General features: G+C 34.5%; 4 protein-coding genes and 1 non-coding gene across 10 annotated transcripts; 4 read left to right on the plus strand and 1 right to left on the minus strand.

Annotated features, from left to right (window-relative positions):
* Nucleotides 1–423: 423 nt before the first annotated feature.
* On the plus strand, nt 424–497 carry TRNAV-AAC (transfer RNA valine (anticodon AAC)). The gene has a single exon. It is a non-coding gene; the product is annotated as a tRNA-Val (tRNA).
* Nucleotides 498–594: 97 nt separating this feature from the next.
* LOC133797466 (bifunctional fucokinase/fucose pyrophosphorylase) lies at nt 595–5,828 on the plus strand. Of its 2 annotated transcripts, XM_062235369.1 has the most exons (7): nt 595–1,111; nt 1,417–1,654; nt 2,052–2,416; nt 2,782–2,908; nt 3,031–4,041; nt 4,374–5,104; nt 5,214–5,828. In XM_062235369.1, exons 1-7 carry the CDS (start codon nt 767–769, stop codon nt 5,607–5,609), a joined length of 3,213 nt encoding a protein of 1,070 aa, XP_062091353.1. In that variant the 5' UTR covers nt 595–766; the 3' UTR covers nt 5,610–5,828. The 2 variants fall into 2 exon arrangements, with proteins under 2 accessions (XP_062091353.1, XP_062091354.1); XM_062235370.1 differs by lacking the exon at nt 1,417–1,654 and having other exon boundaries at nt 976–1,111.
* A 991-nt stretch (nt 5,829–6,819) lies between these two features.
* Nucleotides 6,820–9,295, plus strand: LOC133797467 (protein LEAD-SENSITIVE 1). 4 transcript variants are annotated; one of them, XM_062235372.1, is made up of 3 exons: nt 6,820–6,980; nt 7,099–7,304; nt 8,405–9,295. In XM_062235372.1, the coding sequence occupies exons 2-3, from the start codon at nt 7,211–7,213 to the stop codon at nt 9,076–9,078; spliced, it is 768 nt and encodes a 255-aa protein (XP_062091356.1). In that variant the 5' UTR covers nt 6,820–6,980; nt 7,099–7,210; the 3' UTR covers nt 9,079–9,295. The 4 variants fall into 4 exon arrangements, with proteins under 4 accessions (XP_062091356.1, XP_062091358.1, XP_062091359.1 ...); XM_062235374.1 differs by having other exon boundaries at nt 6,827–6,959; XM_062235375.1 differs by having other exon boundaries at nt 6,873–6,980; nt 7,134–7,304.
* Nucleotides 9,296–10,175: 880 nt separating this feature from the next.
* On the plus strand, nt 10,176–13,366 carry LOC133797468 (uncharacterized). Of its 2 annotated transcripts, XM_062235377.1 has the most exons (4): nt 10,176–10,294; nt 10,402–10,648; nt 11,896–12,044; nt 13,006–13,366. In XM_062235377.1, exons 2-4 carry the CDS (start codon nt 10,463–10,465, stop codon nt 13,142–13,144), a joined length of 474 nt encoding a protein of 157 aa, XP_062091361.1. In that variant the 5' UTR covers nt 10,176–10,294; nt 10,402–10,462; the 3' UTR covers nt 13,145–13,366. The 2 variants fall into 2 exon arrangements, with proteins under 2 accessions (XP_062091361.1, XP_062091360.1); XM_062235376.1 differs by having other exon boundaries at nt 10,240–10,648.
* Nucleotides 13,367–15,469: 2,103 nt separating this feature from the next.
* LOC133797469 (dof zinc finger protein DOF2.5-like) lies at nt 15,470–17,549 on the minus strand. The gene is made up of 2 exons (XM_062235378.1): nt 17,362–17,549; nt 15,470–16,723 (listed from the first exon to the last, which is right to left on the minus strand). The coding sequence occupies exons 1-2, from the start codon at nt 17,389–17,391 to the stop codon at nt 15,911–15,913; spliced, it is 843 nt and encodes a 280-aa protein (XP_062091362.1). The 5' UTR covers nt 17,392–17,549; the 3' UTR covers nt 15,470–15,910.
* Between the last annotated feature and the right edge of the window lie 331 nt (nt 17,550–17,880).

Below are 17,880 nucleotides of genomic sequence, written 5' to 3' on the forward strand. Positions count from 1 at the left end.
AAATTTAAATTTAAAATCCACGTATAATATTTAATATTAGATTAAATATATAATATATAATCTGTTGTTGTCACTCAAAATTTAAAAACTAGAACAAACATAAACTTAAACAAAAATAAATAAATTATTTAATTAAAATAAGATATTTATTTCAAAATTTATATAACATTAATATAAATTTAATAAATTCTATAAATAAAACTAAAAAAATACGTACGTTACACATTGTTTGTATCTAGTATAAATATAAACACAAAATAGTTGAAAAAAAAATATTTGCAAACATATTTTCTATGGTCTTTTATTTTAAGAAAGAAAATTTATAAAGTCTATTTCTGGCAGCGGGAAGGGAACAGGGTCGTTTAGTAAATTTTTATCATTACAAAACGATACATATTACATTACGAAAATAATTACCAAAGTGGTGTCGTGGTGTAGTTGGTTATCACGTCAGTCTAACACACTGAAGGTCTCCGGTTCGAGTCCGGGCGACGCCATTTTGTTTTGTTTTTTTTTTCCAATTCTGGTACGGTGGTCGTCACCCTACTTGATTATATCTCCAAATTTTACATAAAAGTGCGGACTGCGAGGCAAAGGTTGTTCATTTTTTTTTTTTTGGTTGATAAATTACCAAAGTCAATTGACTCAATTGACTCATTTCTCTCATCATCTACTGCTCAATCTTCAGATTTCATATTGTCACAGCTCACTGTACTTCTCTGCATTTTTATCTCTCACTTTCCCGGGAAAGTGAGGTAGAATAAGCATGGAACCCCAAAGAAGGCCAAGAGTCTCGAGAACCAAGCAGAAGGCCGATCTCGAAGGAGTTCTCCGCAAATCTTGGTTCCATTTGAGGCTGTCGGTGAGGCATCCCTCCAGGGTTCCCACCTGGGATGCCATCGTTCTCACAGCGGCTAGCCCCGAGCAAGCTGAGCTCTATGAGTGGCAGCTCAAGCGTGCCAAGCGAATGGGCCGCATCGCCGCCTCCACTGTTACAATTGCCGTCCCTGATCCGCTTGGCCAGAGGATTGGCTCCGGTGCCGCTACTCTTAACGCCGTTCACGCACTCGCGAGGCATTATCAGAAGTTGGGTCTTGGCCCCAGCTCAGAGGTATCCCTTCAATTTCCTACTTACTGAATTTTGGAATCTTGAAATCTGCAAGAGTGTTGTAGTTGATAGCTGCATTGATGGGGTTGCTAATGGAGATTTTTGATAGTGATATGTGAATTTATTATGTTAGAGATTCAAATAACATTGATGATGGTTTCATTTTCTATTTTCAAGTGTTAACTTTTGATATTATATTCTTGCTAAATGTTTTTGTCTGATTCAACATGTGTTGTGCTTATGAGAGAAGAGAATAAAAATATTGGAAGTGACCAAAAATGGCGTTTCTGCTTCCTTTTGTGCGGCAGGAGAGTTCCGAAGATGAAGTATTTCACCCATCAATGGTTAGCTTCATTGCGAAAAGGCATGTGCTTTTGCTTCATGCTGGAGGTGACTCTAAAAGAGTCCCCTGGGCAAACCCTATGGGAAAAGTGTTCCTTCCACTTCCCTATCTAGCGGCAGATGACCCTGATGGGCCAGTTCCTCTGCTTTTAGAACACATACTTGCAATTGCTTCTTGTGCAAGACAAGCTTTTAAAAATGAAGGTTATTTGTTCCTTCTTTCACACTATTATAACTTGGCATTGTGTTAAGTATGGTAATTACTAATAGAGCGATTTCCTATGTGCCTTAAAGTTCCTAATCTGAGTTGAGAATATTGAGATATTTTATTTTCGTTAGAAACTATTGTACATAATTCATATACAGTGGGACTAATTCTGTCAGCAAATCCGCTAACTAAATTTGTGATAGTGTAAATGATCGAGAATAACAATATTAATAAAAAAAAATCACGTTAATTTGACATGTGCTAATGCTCGACTTATCTTATACTTGTTTCACTATTTTGTGCTGTTTATGAGATTATTTTAGAAACTGTATTTGAGATGACTACCTCATGGTATAGCGATGGTCTACTGAAAACATATTCTTCATCTTTCAGGTGGAATATTTATCATGACTGGAGATGTTCTCCCATGTTTTGATGCCTCCACGCTGATTCTTCCAGAGGACACATCCTGCATCATCACAGTTCCAATCACCCTGGACATTGCTTCTAATCACGGTGTTGTTGTCGCATCTAAGAGTGGAAGTGTTGAAAGAAGTTATATGATCAGCCCAGTTGATAATCTCTTACAAAAACCAAGTTTAGAGGAACTTGTCAAGAATAAAGCAATCTTAGATGATGGTAGAACACTTCTTGATACTGGAGTAATAGCAGTTAGAGGTAAAGGGTGGCTGGAGCTTGTTAAGCTTGCACTGTCATGCCAGTCATTGATTGAAGAGCTGATGAAGAGCAGAAAAGAGGTATATTACCAGTGTCTACTCTGGTTTGAAATGTTTTTATAAATGCCTTCTTTTTAAGACATTTGAATTTGCTTACTATTATAGAGAAATGAAACTGTGGAGCTTGAATCTTATTAGTTAAAGTATTTCAAGGGAAAAACTAAGAGAGAAAGAAGACAAAGTCATCCCTTAATAATTATAAGTCTATATAAGTTTTTTCTCATATACACTATTGTTTTCCATTCTCAATCTTCTGGTCCTTTTCAAATTTTGTGTAGTAATAATATAAATGAATTTTGTGTTCTTTTTTCGTCCTAGAGTCGTATTCTTCAAAAGTTGTATGAAAGCTTTAATATCTACAGTAACATTTTTTATTTTTTTTGCAGATGAGTTTGTATGAAGATATGGTAGCAGCTTGGGTACCTGCAAAACATGAGTGGTTGCAGCTACGCCCTTTGGGTGAAGAACTGGTCAACAGATTAGGAAAACAGAAGATGTTCAGCTACTGTGCTTGTATGTAAAAGACATGTTGCAACTATCTAGCACCACTTTTTTGTTCTCATTGTTATTATCCTATCTAATTTCTTATATGTATTAATACATGGGTCAAATATTCCTCCTTTATTTCACTGCAGACGATCTGTTGTTTTTACACTATGGAACCTCAAGTGAAGTTTTAGATCACTTAAGTGGGAGTGGTTCAGGACTGGTAGGTCGAAGACACTTGTGTTCTATCCCAGCAACCAACGTATCTGACATTGCAGCTTCTGCTGTTATTCTTTCTAGCAAAATTGCACCGGGTGTCTCAGTTGGGGATGACTCTCTTGTATATGATTCATCCATTTCAAGTGGAGTACAAATTGGTTCTTTGTCCATAGTTGTCAGTATTAATGTCCCAAAATTGAATGGGACATCTGAAAATCCATTTAAGTTCATGCTTCCTGATCGCCATTGCCTTTGGGAGGCTCCATTATTAGGATACACTGAAAGAGTCATAGTATATTGCGGTCTACATGATAACCCAAAAGAATCAATATCCAAGGGGGGAACATTTTGTGGGAAACCCTGGAAGAAGTTCTTGCATGATTTAGGAATTGAAGAAAGTGATCTATGGAGCTCAAGTGGCATTGTAGAAAAGTGCTTATGGAATGCAAAAATATTCCCTGTTTGCTCTTATTTTGAGATGCTTGATCTGGCTTCGTGGTTGATGGGCTTGAGTGAGAAAAAAAATGAGCATTTTGTTGTACCATGGAGAAGTTATCCTCGTGTTAGTTTGGAGGAATTGCATAGATCAATTGATTTTCCAAAAATGTGTTTAGGCTCCAGTAATCATCAAGCAGAACTTGCAGCTGGGATTGCTAAAGCTTGTATTAACTATGGCATGGTTGGCCGCAACTTGTCTCAATTGTGTGAAGAAATTCTTCAGAAAGAAGTTTCAGGAGTGGAAACATGCAAGGACTTCCTAGACTTGTGCCCTAAGCTTCTGGAGCAGAATGCTAAGATACTTCCAAAAAGCCGAGCATACCAGGTGCAGGTTGATCTTCTTCGAGCATGCAGTGACGAATCAACAGCATCTAAGTTGGAGCACAAAGTTTGGGCTGCTGTTGTTGATGAAACAGCTTCAGCAGTGAGATATGATTTTAAAGGTAGATTAATTATTCATGCATTGCATCTTCTTTCAGCATAATTGAATAAGTGGTAATAATGAAAAAAGATACATCGTCTTAGTTCAAATCAATTTGGAAAATTGTGCCTGCTTATGCAATCTATCTAATTAATCATTTACATTTGGCAATTTACTTGGCTACTATTATTTTAATCTTTTTTCTGGTGTTATTTAAGCCATCCTTGGCAATTTTTTTCCTGTTCAAGTGAAATAGGTTATAACTGTTTTTACCTTTTTTTTGGAGGTCATAATGTATAGTCTTCTTTCTTTTCAAATATTTTTTATCAACAATTTACAACTACCCATTTCTAGATCATCTATTGGAGGCCCCCAATAGCAACTCTTCTCCTGCATCAAGTGATAATAATGGTAACGAGGGGAATCAATCTTTTCACCCAAGAAGTGTAAAGGTTGAACTACCAGTTCGAGTAGATTTTGTTGGGGGTTGGAGTGATACTCCTCCATGGAGTTTGGAGCGTGCTGGCTGTGTTCTAAATATGGCAATAAGTCTTGAAGGTTCTCTTCCAATTGGTGTCAACATAGAGACGACAAAAGTAACTGGTGTCTTTATCAGTGATGATGCTGGAAACGGATTGCTTATTGAAGATCTTACCTCAGTTACTACTCCATTCAGCGTCAACGATCCTTTCCGGCTGGTCAAATCAGCATTACTAGTAACTGGAATTATCCATGATAATTTTCTTGTATCCATGGGCTTGCGAATCAGGACATGGGCAAACGTACCTCGTGGCAGTGGTTTGGGGACATCAAGCATCTTAGCAGCTGCTGTGGTTAAAGGACTTATCCAGATTACTGATGGAGATGCAAGTAACGAAAACGTTGCAAGACTTGTTTTGGTATTAGAGCAGCTTATGGGAACAGGTGGTGGATGGCAAGACCAAATTGGAGGTTTATACCCTGGTATTAAGTTTACTGCAAGTTTCCCTGGAGTTCCACTGCGGCTGCAAGTCATTCCTCTGTTGGCTTCTCCTCATTTAGTTTTAGAATTGCAGCAAAGATTGCTAGTTGTGTTTACCGGCCAAGTAAGCACCATCATTTTTTCACCCCATTGTGAACATGATTCTTCAAAACCATCCCAAATTATTGTAAATTTCATTCTAACCTTAATCTTCTAATGTGTGAACTTCACAGGTTCGTCTTGCACACCATGTCCTCCATAAGGTGGTAATCCGGTACCTTCGTCGAGATAACCTTCTTGTATCTAGCATCAAGCGCCTTGCTGAACTCGCAAAGATTGGAAGGGAAGCTCTGATGAACTGTGATTTAGATGACCTCGGGGAGATAATGCTAGAGGCTTGGAGGTTGCATCAGGAACTTGATCCTTACTGCAGTAATGAATTTGTGGATAGACTCTTTGAATTTGCTCACCCTTTTTGCTGTGGCTACAAGCTAGTAGGTGCTGGTGGTGGAGGCTTTGCCTTGTTACTTGCAAAGGATGCTGAGAATGCAACAGAACTCAAACGTTTACTAGAAGAAGATTCAAAATTTGATGTCAAAGTCTACAAATGGAATATCTTCTTAGCTTAATTAGTTTGTGTAGATGTCGAAAGAAGGCATTATTATTCTTTAAATTGATTCTTATACATTCTTCACAATAATTTACTATTGTACAAATTTGTAGCATATGATAAAAGAGAGAACAGAATGTGTGTATTAGTTATCTCCTCTCCTTAATATTGAAAGTCTCAAATTGAGACTGTTTGTTTGCAATATTTCAATGTTTAGAGAATTGTAGCTTTGTTTTTATTTGTATTTTGGGTTACTCATGATTATTTAGTGGCGTGGCACCAAGCAGATATAATAATTAGTGTATAATTGCCTTTCTTTTTGGTTAAAAGATTAAAATGAAAAAGGTGTGAGCCAAAGTCGAAACATGTCATGACAATGCCTAACGTGTAAATGGGGCGAGGGATCCAATGCTTCTTTCTTATATTCCTTTTCTTTTTAGAACGACGTCACTTTCGAAAGGAAGACGAATTAAGATTATATGAGAAGTAATGACAGAGAAAATACAACCATTCCTATATATATAATTGCGTATATATTGGTCTTTAAATATTGCTGAAAAAGTAATAATGTGCTTGTAATTATTTGGTATTACATATTTTTACAAAGTATCATTTTGATATTTTGTATTTATAAATAATAATAATAATTTGATATCTTCTATTTTGATATGTACATATTTGATATTTTTTATTTTAAAATTGTACATATTTAATATTTGTATTTTAAAACTGTATATATTTAGTACTTTAAATTTAAATTTAATTAATAAAATTTTATCAATTTAATCAAATTACTTTTACTTATACAAGCTACAAGTTATATATAACTGCTGATAGTTTGGTCATATTAATAAAATTTTATCAAATTAAGATATCAAATATTTATATTTTCAAAATAAAAAATAATATATAAATATTATTAAAAATAAAAGATAACAAAATTATACTTTGTAAAACCAAAGAATCCCAAATGAGTAAATTTCCTATAGGAATTAAATTAATTGCTGTAGTCTTTGTACCCCATATAACATCTATCTCTGTCTCAACCTTTTTTAAATTACAAAATTCTAATGTCTAGTAAATATAATATGAGAATTGTATACCACAACGAAAATTGACACTTCCTTTTTTTTTTTTTGACTAAATTTTAACAAGTATATTATTATTAAAAATTAAAAGTTAAAATGGAAGACAATATTACATTGGAGCCATTATTATTCCATCGCCGGAGTCAAGGGAAGGAGGAAAAGATTTAAGAAGAGAAAAGGTCACACTCACACTGTCGTCTGTCCTTATCAAATTTATCACCGCCACCCAATCCCATCATCACCATCTAGAAGACCAATTAAAACTAATCCCAAACATCACCGTATGAATGATTATATTATACGTATGTAGTGCTTAAAGTTGTTAAACAGATTTATGGGACATCCAATCATTTTCCGCCACACCCAGTTGCTAATTATTTGTATTGTTTTATGTAATTAATAATATGTATGTTTGTGCAGGGGTATGACTAAGTCGCTATAGTGTAGATTTGCAGGTTCTTATCTCATGATTCAACTGCTACAATTGGTTGCTTAGAACTAAAAAACAGAGCCCAGAAGAAGAGAGAGATAGATGGGTCTATTCACTAACAAAATCGAGAGAAGTGAGATCAGGCCCGGAGACCACGTCTATACTTACAGGGCTGTCTTCGCTTACTCTCACCATGGTCTGTCCTTGTTCCTCTTCCTGTTTTCCCATCTGGGTTTTAAACAAAAATTGAAATTTGAATCTCAATGTGGTCTGTTTAATGCTTTTCTTAAATGGGTTCTCTCACTTTCTTTTTGGTTTTGTTGTTTATTTTTGTTTTTTCTTCGATTTTTCGAAAGAATTGCACAATGAGGGTTCTGGGTGTTTCTAAAATTTCTTCCCTTTTTGTGGGTTTTCTTGATTTTAGTAGTTCATATTACAGAATTTTACCATGACTTCCTTGTATGAAGGTCTGAGCTTATTCTGCATGTTTCGAATTGTGCTTCGCCAAAATGTTTTTTTGGGACCCACCAATGTTTGTGGTTCTTTTTTTCTTTCTGATTTATGTCAATTCCTGCTTGTCAATTGTGTAATTTTGTGTTCTGATTTCGCATTTTATCCGTTAAATGAACTCCTTTGCTTGCAAGTTTAGGCTTGTGGATTTTAAGGTTTAGGATAAGTCCATAGAATAAAGACTTCTAGTCAACTAAGGTTTGTATAAACGCGTTGTTCAAACTAATCCCAAATGGTTCTGTCATAAGATCTCTTTTATGCTCAAGCTGGCTTTAGAAATGAAAAACACAATTGCACTAAATGTTAATTGTTCTTTGGTATACTTGGACAGATTTAATTGCTCGGATTGTTCTGTGTGACATTATGATAGATGCGTGCGAACTGTTTTCTGTTGATGATCGGAAAACCATGCTGTGAAGTCACCATAAAAGATGTTTATAGAGGCAATAGATGTTGTGATTTTGGAGGTGTAGATGTTATTAAAGATCTAGAAGCCAGATTTGATGCTTACTTCTTTCTCATTACTTTATTTATGGCTTGTGCCTTGTGAAGCTAGGGACTCACTTTTCTTACATATACTACTTTTACTGGTTTTGACCTATAAGATTAAAAGTAAAGATATCAATGTAATTTATCTCGATATGAAGATTATCGCCTATGTTGCATTTAGTAACAAAATAAACCTGTATGCCTACTAAATCGAAGGGATGCTGAATGGTTTTTTCTAGTTACTTATATTGTTGATCAAATTTAGTCACTAGTTATCATGATTGTAATATCATCCAGGTATATTTGTTGGGGGAAGCAAAGTGGTCCATTTTAGACCAGAACGAAACCTGAATTCAAGTGAAGCATCAACTGACCCCTATGATTCCATGTCCTGTCCAACCTTTCCTGATTGTGGATTCAGACAACACAACAGTGGTGTTGTCCTATCTTGCCTGGACTGCTTCCTCAGAAATGGATCCGTCTACTGCTTTGAATATGGTGTTACCCCATCTGTTTTCCTTGCCAAAGTCCGGGGTGGAACATGCACCACTGCAGTATCTGATCTGCCAGAAGCAACTATCCACCGAGCGATGTACCTTCTTCAAAATGGATTTGGCAATTACGATGTGTTTCAGAACAACTGCGAAGATTTTGCACTCTACTGCAAAACTGGTCTTCTAATAATGGACAAGCTAGGTGTTGGAAGAAGTGGCCAAGCTTCTTCAGTCATTGGTGCTCCACTGGCTGCCATTCTATCTTCACCTCTGAAGCTTTTGATGCCGAGCCCAGTTGGCGTGGCAACAGTAACAGCCGGAATGTACTGTATGAGCAGATATGCAACTGATATTGGTGTTCGAACTGATGTGATCAAGGTGGCTGTGGAGGACTTACATGTGAACTTGGGTTGGGTGGGCGAACCTGAAGAAGAAGCTGAAGATAGTGAGTCCTCCAACAGAGCTCTTGTTAGATGATGATGTGAGTTTGATCCTTATGCATGATGGGATATCCATTGTTAATAACAACAACAATAATCATTTTGTTGACTTTAACGACTGAAATTAAAGCTTCTCCCTCTTATCCCCACTCTATAACTCTCTTTTTCATGCTGCTCCACATTTTTATTACTAGTATTCACTTGCTTTCGAGTTGTTAATGCATGGAGATAATGAAAGCATATTTGTTTTGAAATTGTGTGGCATTTGGGTTATCTAGGATGTTCCGAAACTTTTTGAGTCAGTCACACTTGTACTAGTTCTCAACTTCAAGTTTCTAGAGAAGTAATATAATGGGGAATGGGTAAATAATGTGACCAACTGATATTACAGTTAAAACTAGTATCAACAAGGATTGTGTGATATCGAACTTGTCTCTACTACTTTCCTGGCACTTGGGAACACAAAAGGCAAACCAAACCATGCAAATCTTGCATTAGAAAAAATGTTTGTGTGATACCACCTTTCTATTATGCTGTTAACTGGGTTCTGAATTAGGATATGGTAAGCAACTTGGGGGGGCTAGCTCATATCTTCACAGTTTTATTACGATATACCAATACCAATTTGAATGTACTTTTTTGTTAAGTTTATGGTTATTTTTAGCTCATCTTGTCCTTTTCAGTTATCAAATTTCGGCCATGATGGGTGTTGATTTAGACCTTGAACCAATTTCGGTTTGTGGTTGGTCAAGTGTTATTGCCTTTTTCTTGGATGAACGATGCAGAAAAATGTTACATCAAAGACCCATCAGCAGTTCAATTTCTTCCATCCTTTAACAATGATTTTTTTTCTTTCAAATAATCTATTTGCTTTTGTTTTTTTAACAAAATTAATTTGTGTTAGTAGTCTAATTGATGTATATATGTGTGGTTAAGATTAAAAAAAAATCTTTAAATCTCCACTTCTTCTATATGTGCCAACTGCCAATATTTTAAATGAGTTTACGCAATGTGTCAACTTTCAATGATAATTGGTCAGAACAACACAAAAGCAAAAAAGGAAAAGGAGAGGAGGAGGTACATAGAAACGGTGTCGTTTAGATTTTCAAACTTATCCTTATTAGATATTTTAGTCTCAAACGGTGTCGTCTCACCAATCACTATTTTTATTAAACCCACGATCAGCTTAGAAACCAAAAAGAAAAATCCGAAACAGAGAATATAAGAGAGAGTGCTCTGTTTTTATTTTTTTGGTGGGTTTTCTTACAATTTTGCAATCGAATTCGAACCAATCATCACTAATAAAAATAGTTTTCATTTTCATTTATTGAGTATTGAATTTGAGCTTTGTGTTAGGAAGAATCTAATCTTGGGCGAGAAGGCTCCTTTTTGAATTTAGAAAAAGAAAATTCGAATCTTCAATGGCGAATCTCTACGTGAAGGCGGTGCCACCCCCGGATCTGAACCGGAATACGGAGTGGTTCACGTACCCAGGTGTATGGACCTCTTATATCCTCATCCTCTTCTTCGCCTGGCTTATTGTTCTCTCCATCATCGGCTGCTCTCCTGGCATGGCTTGGACCATTGTCAATCTTGGTCACTTCCTTGTATGTATATCTCTCTCTCTCTGTCTCCTTATGTATATGTATGTACGATTTAATACGCATGCTCGTATAAATATATGCGTTTGATTAAGTTGTTGTTTTTGACTTTTAACTGTACTGTGTCTATGTGTAGGCTGGAATTTTTGGTTCGATATTCGGGTTACTGTTGATTAGGATGTTTTGCTTGATGTATTTTTTTTTAAAAAAAATGAATGGAATGAAACCCATATGATATTTTTTTCAGATCTTTAGATTATGCACTTGTAAATTTGGAAATTTAGAAAGTTAATTTGTAGTTTCTGTAGTTGTTATACTTGGATTTTGCGTTGTTTTTTTTGTTGGCATTGTTCAGATGGTTGATACGTGTATGAATATATATATATATATATATGTATGTGATGGAGAGATGATCCGGGTTATAATTTTCTCAATGAAGGTAGAACTTTTGTCACTGTTGTTCCTGGGAAAGAGGTATTATAGCTCATTCAGAATGTGTTTACGAGTTAAGTCTTAGTCTTTAGAGGGGTTTGTCACAGAGATACTGGTTATGCTATTGTTAATCATCATTTTGGTGATTAAGCAGCTAGTTCAAAGCAGTAGGTTTTTACCCTCTTTTATTTATTAAAATATGGAAATACTTACACAGCAGTCAACGAGAATGGAGTAAAAAGTTTTAAGGTTCTTATACAACAAATCATAAAAAGGGACTCTCAAGAGAGTAAACGAAATGAATTCTAAAGTTTACTTTATAGCCTTCAGGCCTTGCTGCACCGTCTTTTAAATTGATAGCTGATTAAAACTGAGGCCAACAGTTCCTTTTCCAATTCCCTTGTACAGTATTTTTATACTGTATTCATTATGGCGTCTTTCAGGACCTAGAAGGTTAGGAGTCAGTTAAGACATTGTCTGTGATCGACAAAGCAGGATATAAAGTTTGAGGTCTAATATCTGTAACCGTTTCTTCTAAATAATTGACTGATTGCGTTAGATGAGTTTGGTATAGTTTGTGCAATATGTGCATTGCAGCCAGATTGTTCTTGTTGTTGTTGTTTTCAGCAACTTGTCTTTCAGCCATTAAATGCATATTGTGAGCTTTGCCAATAAACAGTATTTGCTTCAATTTTTCTTTGTAAATTTTATTTAACGGTTATGGGCTACGGTCATGCATTCATCAATTTTCTAGTTTTTCTCTTAAGGGTTCGCCAAGTTTTTTTTTTTCATTTAACTTATCCATGCTTTTCATTTGTCAGGTCACATATCACTTTTTTCACTGGAAGAAAGGAACTCCGTTTCCTGATGACCAGGGGATTTACAATGGATTGACTTGGTGGGAGCAAATAGATAGTGGAAAGCAGCTCACACGCAACAGGAAGTTTTTAACTGTTGTCCCTGTGGTGTTGTAAGTTTTCGATGACAAGTTCTGATGTTTTTAGTGTTACCTGCTTAGAGATTTGTTTTGTCTGCATTGCTCATTTATGTTTCTGCTATTGATTTCCCCCCTAAATTATGCTGTATAATTATATGTATGCATGCCGAGTTGTTGGGTTATCTTGATGGTTTCAATTTTTCAGATATTGATCAAACTTTGGTTAATTTTCCAGCCCTATTAATTAACACGATTAACTTTAATTAATAGGTCGTTCATTTATGTATTTACTCATTGAATCATTCATTTGCCATGCTTATCTGAAATACTAGGCATTAGGCAATGCTTTTGTTATTTAATTTTTTAGTGCTGCTTCTATGGCTTAAACTAAGTCCAACCTGTTTACAATTTGGTTGAACTTTTTTGTAACACTCAATTTTCTGGTCCAGGCCTGGTCTAAATCATTATTGTAGTAGGCTTGTTGCCTCTTTTATGTAATAGGGTGGTCCGGCACCTTTTCTTTTTCCCATCCTTGGGACATCAGAACTTTATTATTTTATAGTACGCCTGATTACAAATATATACTTTTGTACAACCATTCATTCCATCAATTTAATCATGTGGTCAACAACATCAAATAGTTGTAGAAACCAGTATTGGACGAGAATATGCAATGGTCATGTCTTTCAGCTTAGTTGAAACTTTCTACACATTATATTGAACATCTTAGATATCATATTGAACATGCTTTTTTGAAAACAAAATTTTCAGTTTTCTTCACATTATCAAAGAGCATGATTGTGCTTTTTTAATAGATTGTTTTTGTTGTTGTACTGTAAGACATCATGCCTTCTCAAGTTATTCTCAGGTTGTCTTATTAATTGTTCTACATATATGTTGGTGTCTGGCACGATTGCTTATGAAAATAAACTTGCAGCTCAAACCATTTCGACTTTTTTTTTTCCTTTTCTTTGACCAACTTTTTTCATGTTAGGTACCTGATTGCTTCACACACAACAGACTATCAACATCCAATGCTCTTCCTCAACACCATTGCGGTGGTTATACTAGTCATAGCAAAGTTCCCTAATATGCACAAGGTTCGGATCTTTGGAATCAATGCAGATAAGTGAGTTTAGCTTGCACAAGGCATAAATACTCTGTTTGATTGTGGTTCTATCTTTCTTTGGTTCTGGTAGAAGAATATCCACAACTTTGTATAGAAGTTTGAACATGAAGGATATCCACAAACATGTACTCTTCCTTCTTTTCAAGATATATCTCCCTAGTTGATGAAAGAATAATTGTATCGAATTATCTTTTGTACAGTAGAGAAGTTATATGTTTCTTGAGTATCAATGTTATTACCCCCTATATATATATGTAGTCTGTTTATATCTATTATCTCGACCACATAATCCTCAAGAGTTGCTCACTAATGTTTGACTTAGTTTTATGGCTTTTCTTTTTGTATTAAAAGAAGATTGTGGCTGTACCTGGATACTGTGTCTTAAAAGTGGGAGTGTCTCTGTTATATTTGTTGGGAGGTACTTTTAACTTTGCGCCGTTCTTATGTCAGTAAGATTCTGGGTCAGTTTCCCTGACCTGGTCTCCGGCTTCCAAATTTACAAAACTACGGCTCGTTGTTTTGGTGGGCCTGCCCGTTGTGTAATGGGCCCCACATATATTGAAAAGCCCCAAAAAAATGTAACGAAGAAAAGAAAAAAAAGAATAATGGAATGAATATTAATTAATTAATTATTATTAATAATAATAATCTAAATGGTCCACCTGAGACAATAACATTAGATTGTAATATTTGTGAAATAAATAAGTCAAATGTAGTTGGCGGAAAAGCTCACATGTGTACAGACAGACGATCGAGTGAGTGAATCCCTTTTGGCTTTTGCTTTCAGCATGCGCTGTTTAAGACGATAACCTCTCAGTAATTATAGGAAATTCTTACACTTCGTTTTAGTTAATCTTCTTTTTCTATAGCTAAAATTGTGGATAGGATATTTAACATTGTGGATACGATCGAAGCATCGATTTTTATATTTGGTAAATTATATAAGAATAAAAAATTGGGTTTATTGCTAAAATCTTCCTAGAAAGTGTATTTATTTTAATATTTAGTAACATTATTTCACACTCTCAAATTTACTTTGTTAATAACGTAGATGACAAATTGAAAAACCATTGAATAATAAGGTGGAAAGGTGATAAGTAACAACAAAAATTTATTCCAAAACATGGTTTTTATGCAATTCAAGTCTCTTATATGGTAAGGTAATAACCTAAAATATATGGTAAAAGGCAGCATCATTCTTTCTGTGCAGAGAGATTTTTAGTTACACCAAAATTGTAAGCCAAAAAAGCGTAAATGGAGAATATAAATATAATTAATATATGGATGGTCTACGCTACATATGTGGACAGATTGACTTGGTTAGAGAAGTATATATAGTTTAGTATGATCATCCTGATCCACGCTTTCCCACTCACCACACCAGATAAAGAAATGGAATGTTTAGAGGGTCCCACCAGAAGACCAAAAAAAGCATATATATATATATATATATATAAACGTAGGGCAATTCTCTTTTATCACTTCATGCTGGTAGGACTCTCGTTCAGTAGTACCAAAAATTAGGTTCAAATATGTTATTGTATGTGTGATTAATTTTTTTATGCGTGTGAAAATTAATATGTTTGAACCTAGTTTTTAGTACTGTAAACTATTCAGAATTTTTTGAAAAATTTGCAGAATGTTCTAAATAACTACTATATACACGGTCATAAAAAATATTACGCTGAAAAATTGTTCACAGATCGAGAAATACTGAGAGACCCACCGATTAAACTTAAAGTGAACTCTAATAAGAATTATCCAAAAAAACTTATGAGAAATTTCCAAGTCTTTGAATATCATTCTATTTCTATTATTATATATTTTTATGTAGGAAAAAATGCTGGTCAGGTAGATAACATGCAAGTAATTATCATTCAGAGAAGGTGTCCTTTCAACCTGATCCAAGTGGGTGCCAAACATATATATATTAGGTTAATTTTTGGTTGGAGTAGGTAATTTGTTATTTATTGACACACATACACACTAAATATTTATATATATAACTATATACATGCATATATACCTATCAATTTCCTTTTTCATATTACCTGCTGGCTGCTGATTATTCTAAAAGACAGTTCTAACAGTAGGACATTATAAATATATAATAGTGTTTAAAAGTAGTGTCTGAGAGAACTCAATATCCATTAATTCAACTCAGTTAGTAATGAACATTAACAGAAAAGCTTCCACTATAAATTAACACCCCATCACACACATAAAAAGACAAAAAGTAAAAGATGCACTACCCATCATTAATTACATTTATATGTATATATATATATAAAAACTATAATTGATGTAAAATATGAACAAGACAACAACATTAAGATAAACCATGCAATACTCATTATGCTCCATTTCTGATAGAAATATATATATAGGATTCTAATTACATAAAAACCCGGCCTTTACTCCTTTTTGATATGGAGTAATAATAATGTCTCTACACAAGTTGATCTATATCGACAAAAACCATCTCCTCATATGTAATAATAATATATAATAATACATGAGCCAGAAATGAGTTTGGGACTCATGAAAGAGAGATTACTACATACCAAATTAGAAACTTCCCTTTCTTTTTTTTTCTTTCTTCATCCTAATTAATTATCTCTGTTAGTAAGTACTAGTGAAAAACTCAAAGCAAGTAGCAAACTTTAACCCTAATAATAGGAAAAATAGAAGATCAAACCAAATAAAGCCCCCAAAAAAATGAAAAACTTTCTATAGCTAATATATATAGATTATCTTGTTTGAACGAACTTTACCATGATCCTCCACCACCTAATAAGCCAGTCCAATACCCAGTTGGGTTTCCTTGCCCCTTAGTCTGGTGATCATGAATAACTTCAGTACCATTGTTTGAAACTGCTTGTTTCAAGTCCCCAAAAGGAAATAAGATAGTTCCACCATTATTATCATGGTGATCTTGAACTTGATGAACCACCCTATTATAATCGTGACCAGGACTATTATACCTACTTCCAAGCCCATGATCAACATTACTACTACTGAAACCGCCAAGGCTACTAGGCTTGAACTCATCTTGAAAAGGAAACCCAGATGGGTACATGAGTAGCTGCCTAGTACTACCATTTACACCAGAAGAAGAAGGATGATGATGATGAAGATCACTACCAAAACGACTATCGTCTTCGGCCTTGGCTGCAGGAGTAGCAGCAGACTGGAAACCAAGATTAAGATCTTGGCCGCCTTGAACAGAATTATAAGACAACATTAAGTTTTGTGGGCTGAGGATAGTGTTGATGTTCGAGGGAGCCGAGGTAGTGGTGGCAGTAGTAGTACTAGGTTTCTTGTTCTTCCTAGAACCACCTCCTACGGGAACGTTTCTGAGAGTACCACCTTCGGTCCAGTACCTTCGGCATGTCTTGCAGAAGTATCTTGGTTGAGTGAGGCTGTAGTTGTTGTAGTAACAGAACTTTGTGTTGGTTGAATTGCACCTTGGACAGTTCAATTGTTCTTGAGGCCTTGATCTTTTCTGATCTCCATTGTTATCATTATTATTGTTGTTATTGTTATTTGACCCCATTAATTCTCCCATACCAAATCCACTTTCCTATAAAATGAATTTATACAAAAATAAGATTATAATTACATACAAAGCCCAAACACAATAAGGAGAATATATATATATATATATATATTGATCCATAGCCACTATTCCTAGTTCTAGCTAGCTAAAAAATATATAGCCAGCCTTTTTTGATTTTTGCTTTTTTTTTTCTTGGGAGAATTAAAGCATAAATATAACAAAGTATTAGTAATTAAATATTGCCTTTCCTTTTCCATTTCTTTATCAGAAGAAAAAAAAGTGCAGTGTTTTCAAGGTAAAGAGGGAGATACATAAACTTTTTATCTTTTGAAAGAAGCCATGAAAATCTTCTGAAGTTGCAATCTTCCAAGGAAAAACTATACAAAACAAGAAAGCGAAAGAAAACTCCACAAGAGTACAATTGCAAGTACTATTATAACAATAGTAATAATACAAACACAAGCTCTCTCTATATATGTTAATTCATGAACCGAATTGATTATATATATATATATATCCCTAGCTAATGATTTATATATTAACACTTGACGTTGGAAAAAAGATGTATGAAAAACACAAACAATATATAATTAATAAAACTAATTATAAATATATATATATAATGAAAGAAGCTAGGAAAATTAATATGATGAAAAACCCACCTCATGTTGCCATGGAGCTGTAGTATCCATGAATTAAGAAGATGATGAAGAAAAAGGGTAAGGCAAGAAAGGGAATAAGTGAGAGAGAGAGAGAGAGATTAGGCAGCTTCCTTTGTCCGGAGCTGGTAGAGTTAGTGCGAGAAAGAATGTTTTGAGATTGTCTCTCTGTGTGCTATAGCTAGTTTTTGCTTTATTACTTTAAGAATATAAGGTGAAAAAATTATACATACATATAATAGCCTATATATTATAATAAATAATAAAAAGGTAAAGGGATATGTATGTGTTTGTTTTGACTAGGCTTATATCATTATAGTGACTGCCATTATTCCCATTAAAGCTATTATTGGTGTTATTCTGTGTTTGGATTTTTTGTCTGATTTCCTATAAAGTAACCATTTTTGTTATACTTAGTCATTGTTGGTGGAATTTTGAGTGTATAGTATATATTTATATATGTATAAAACATGCATTATATATATATATAGAAGTTTGTCTTGTGGAATGTGTGGTTTCTCT

This window comes from Humulus lupulus, chromosome 8 (assembly GCF_963169125.1).
Source record: "Humulus lupulus chromosome 8, drHumLupu1.1, whole genome shotgun sequence".
NCBI classification, from domain to species: Eukaryota; Viridiplantae; Streptophyta; class Magnoliopsida; order Rosales; family Cannabaceae; genus Humulus; species Humulus lupulus.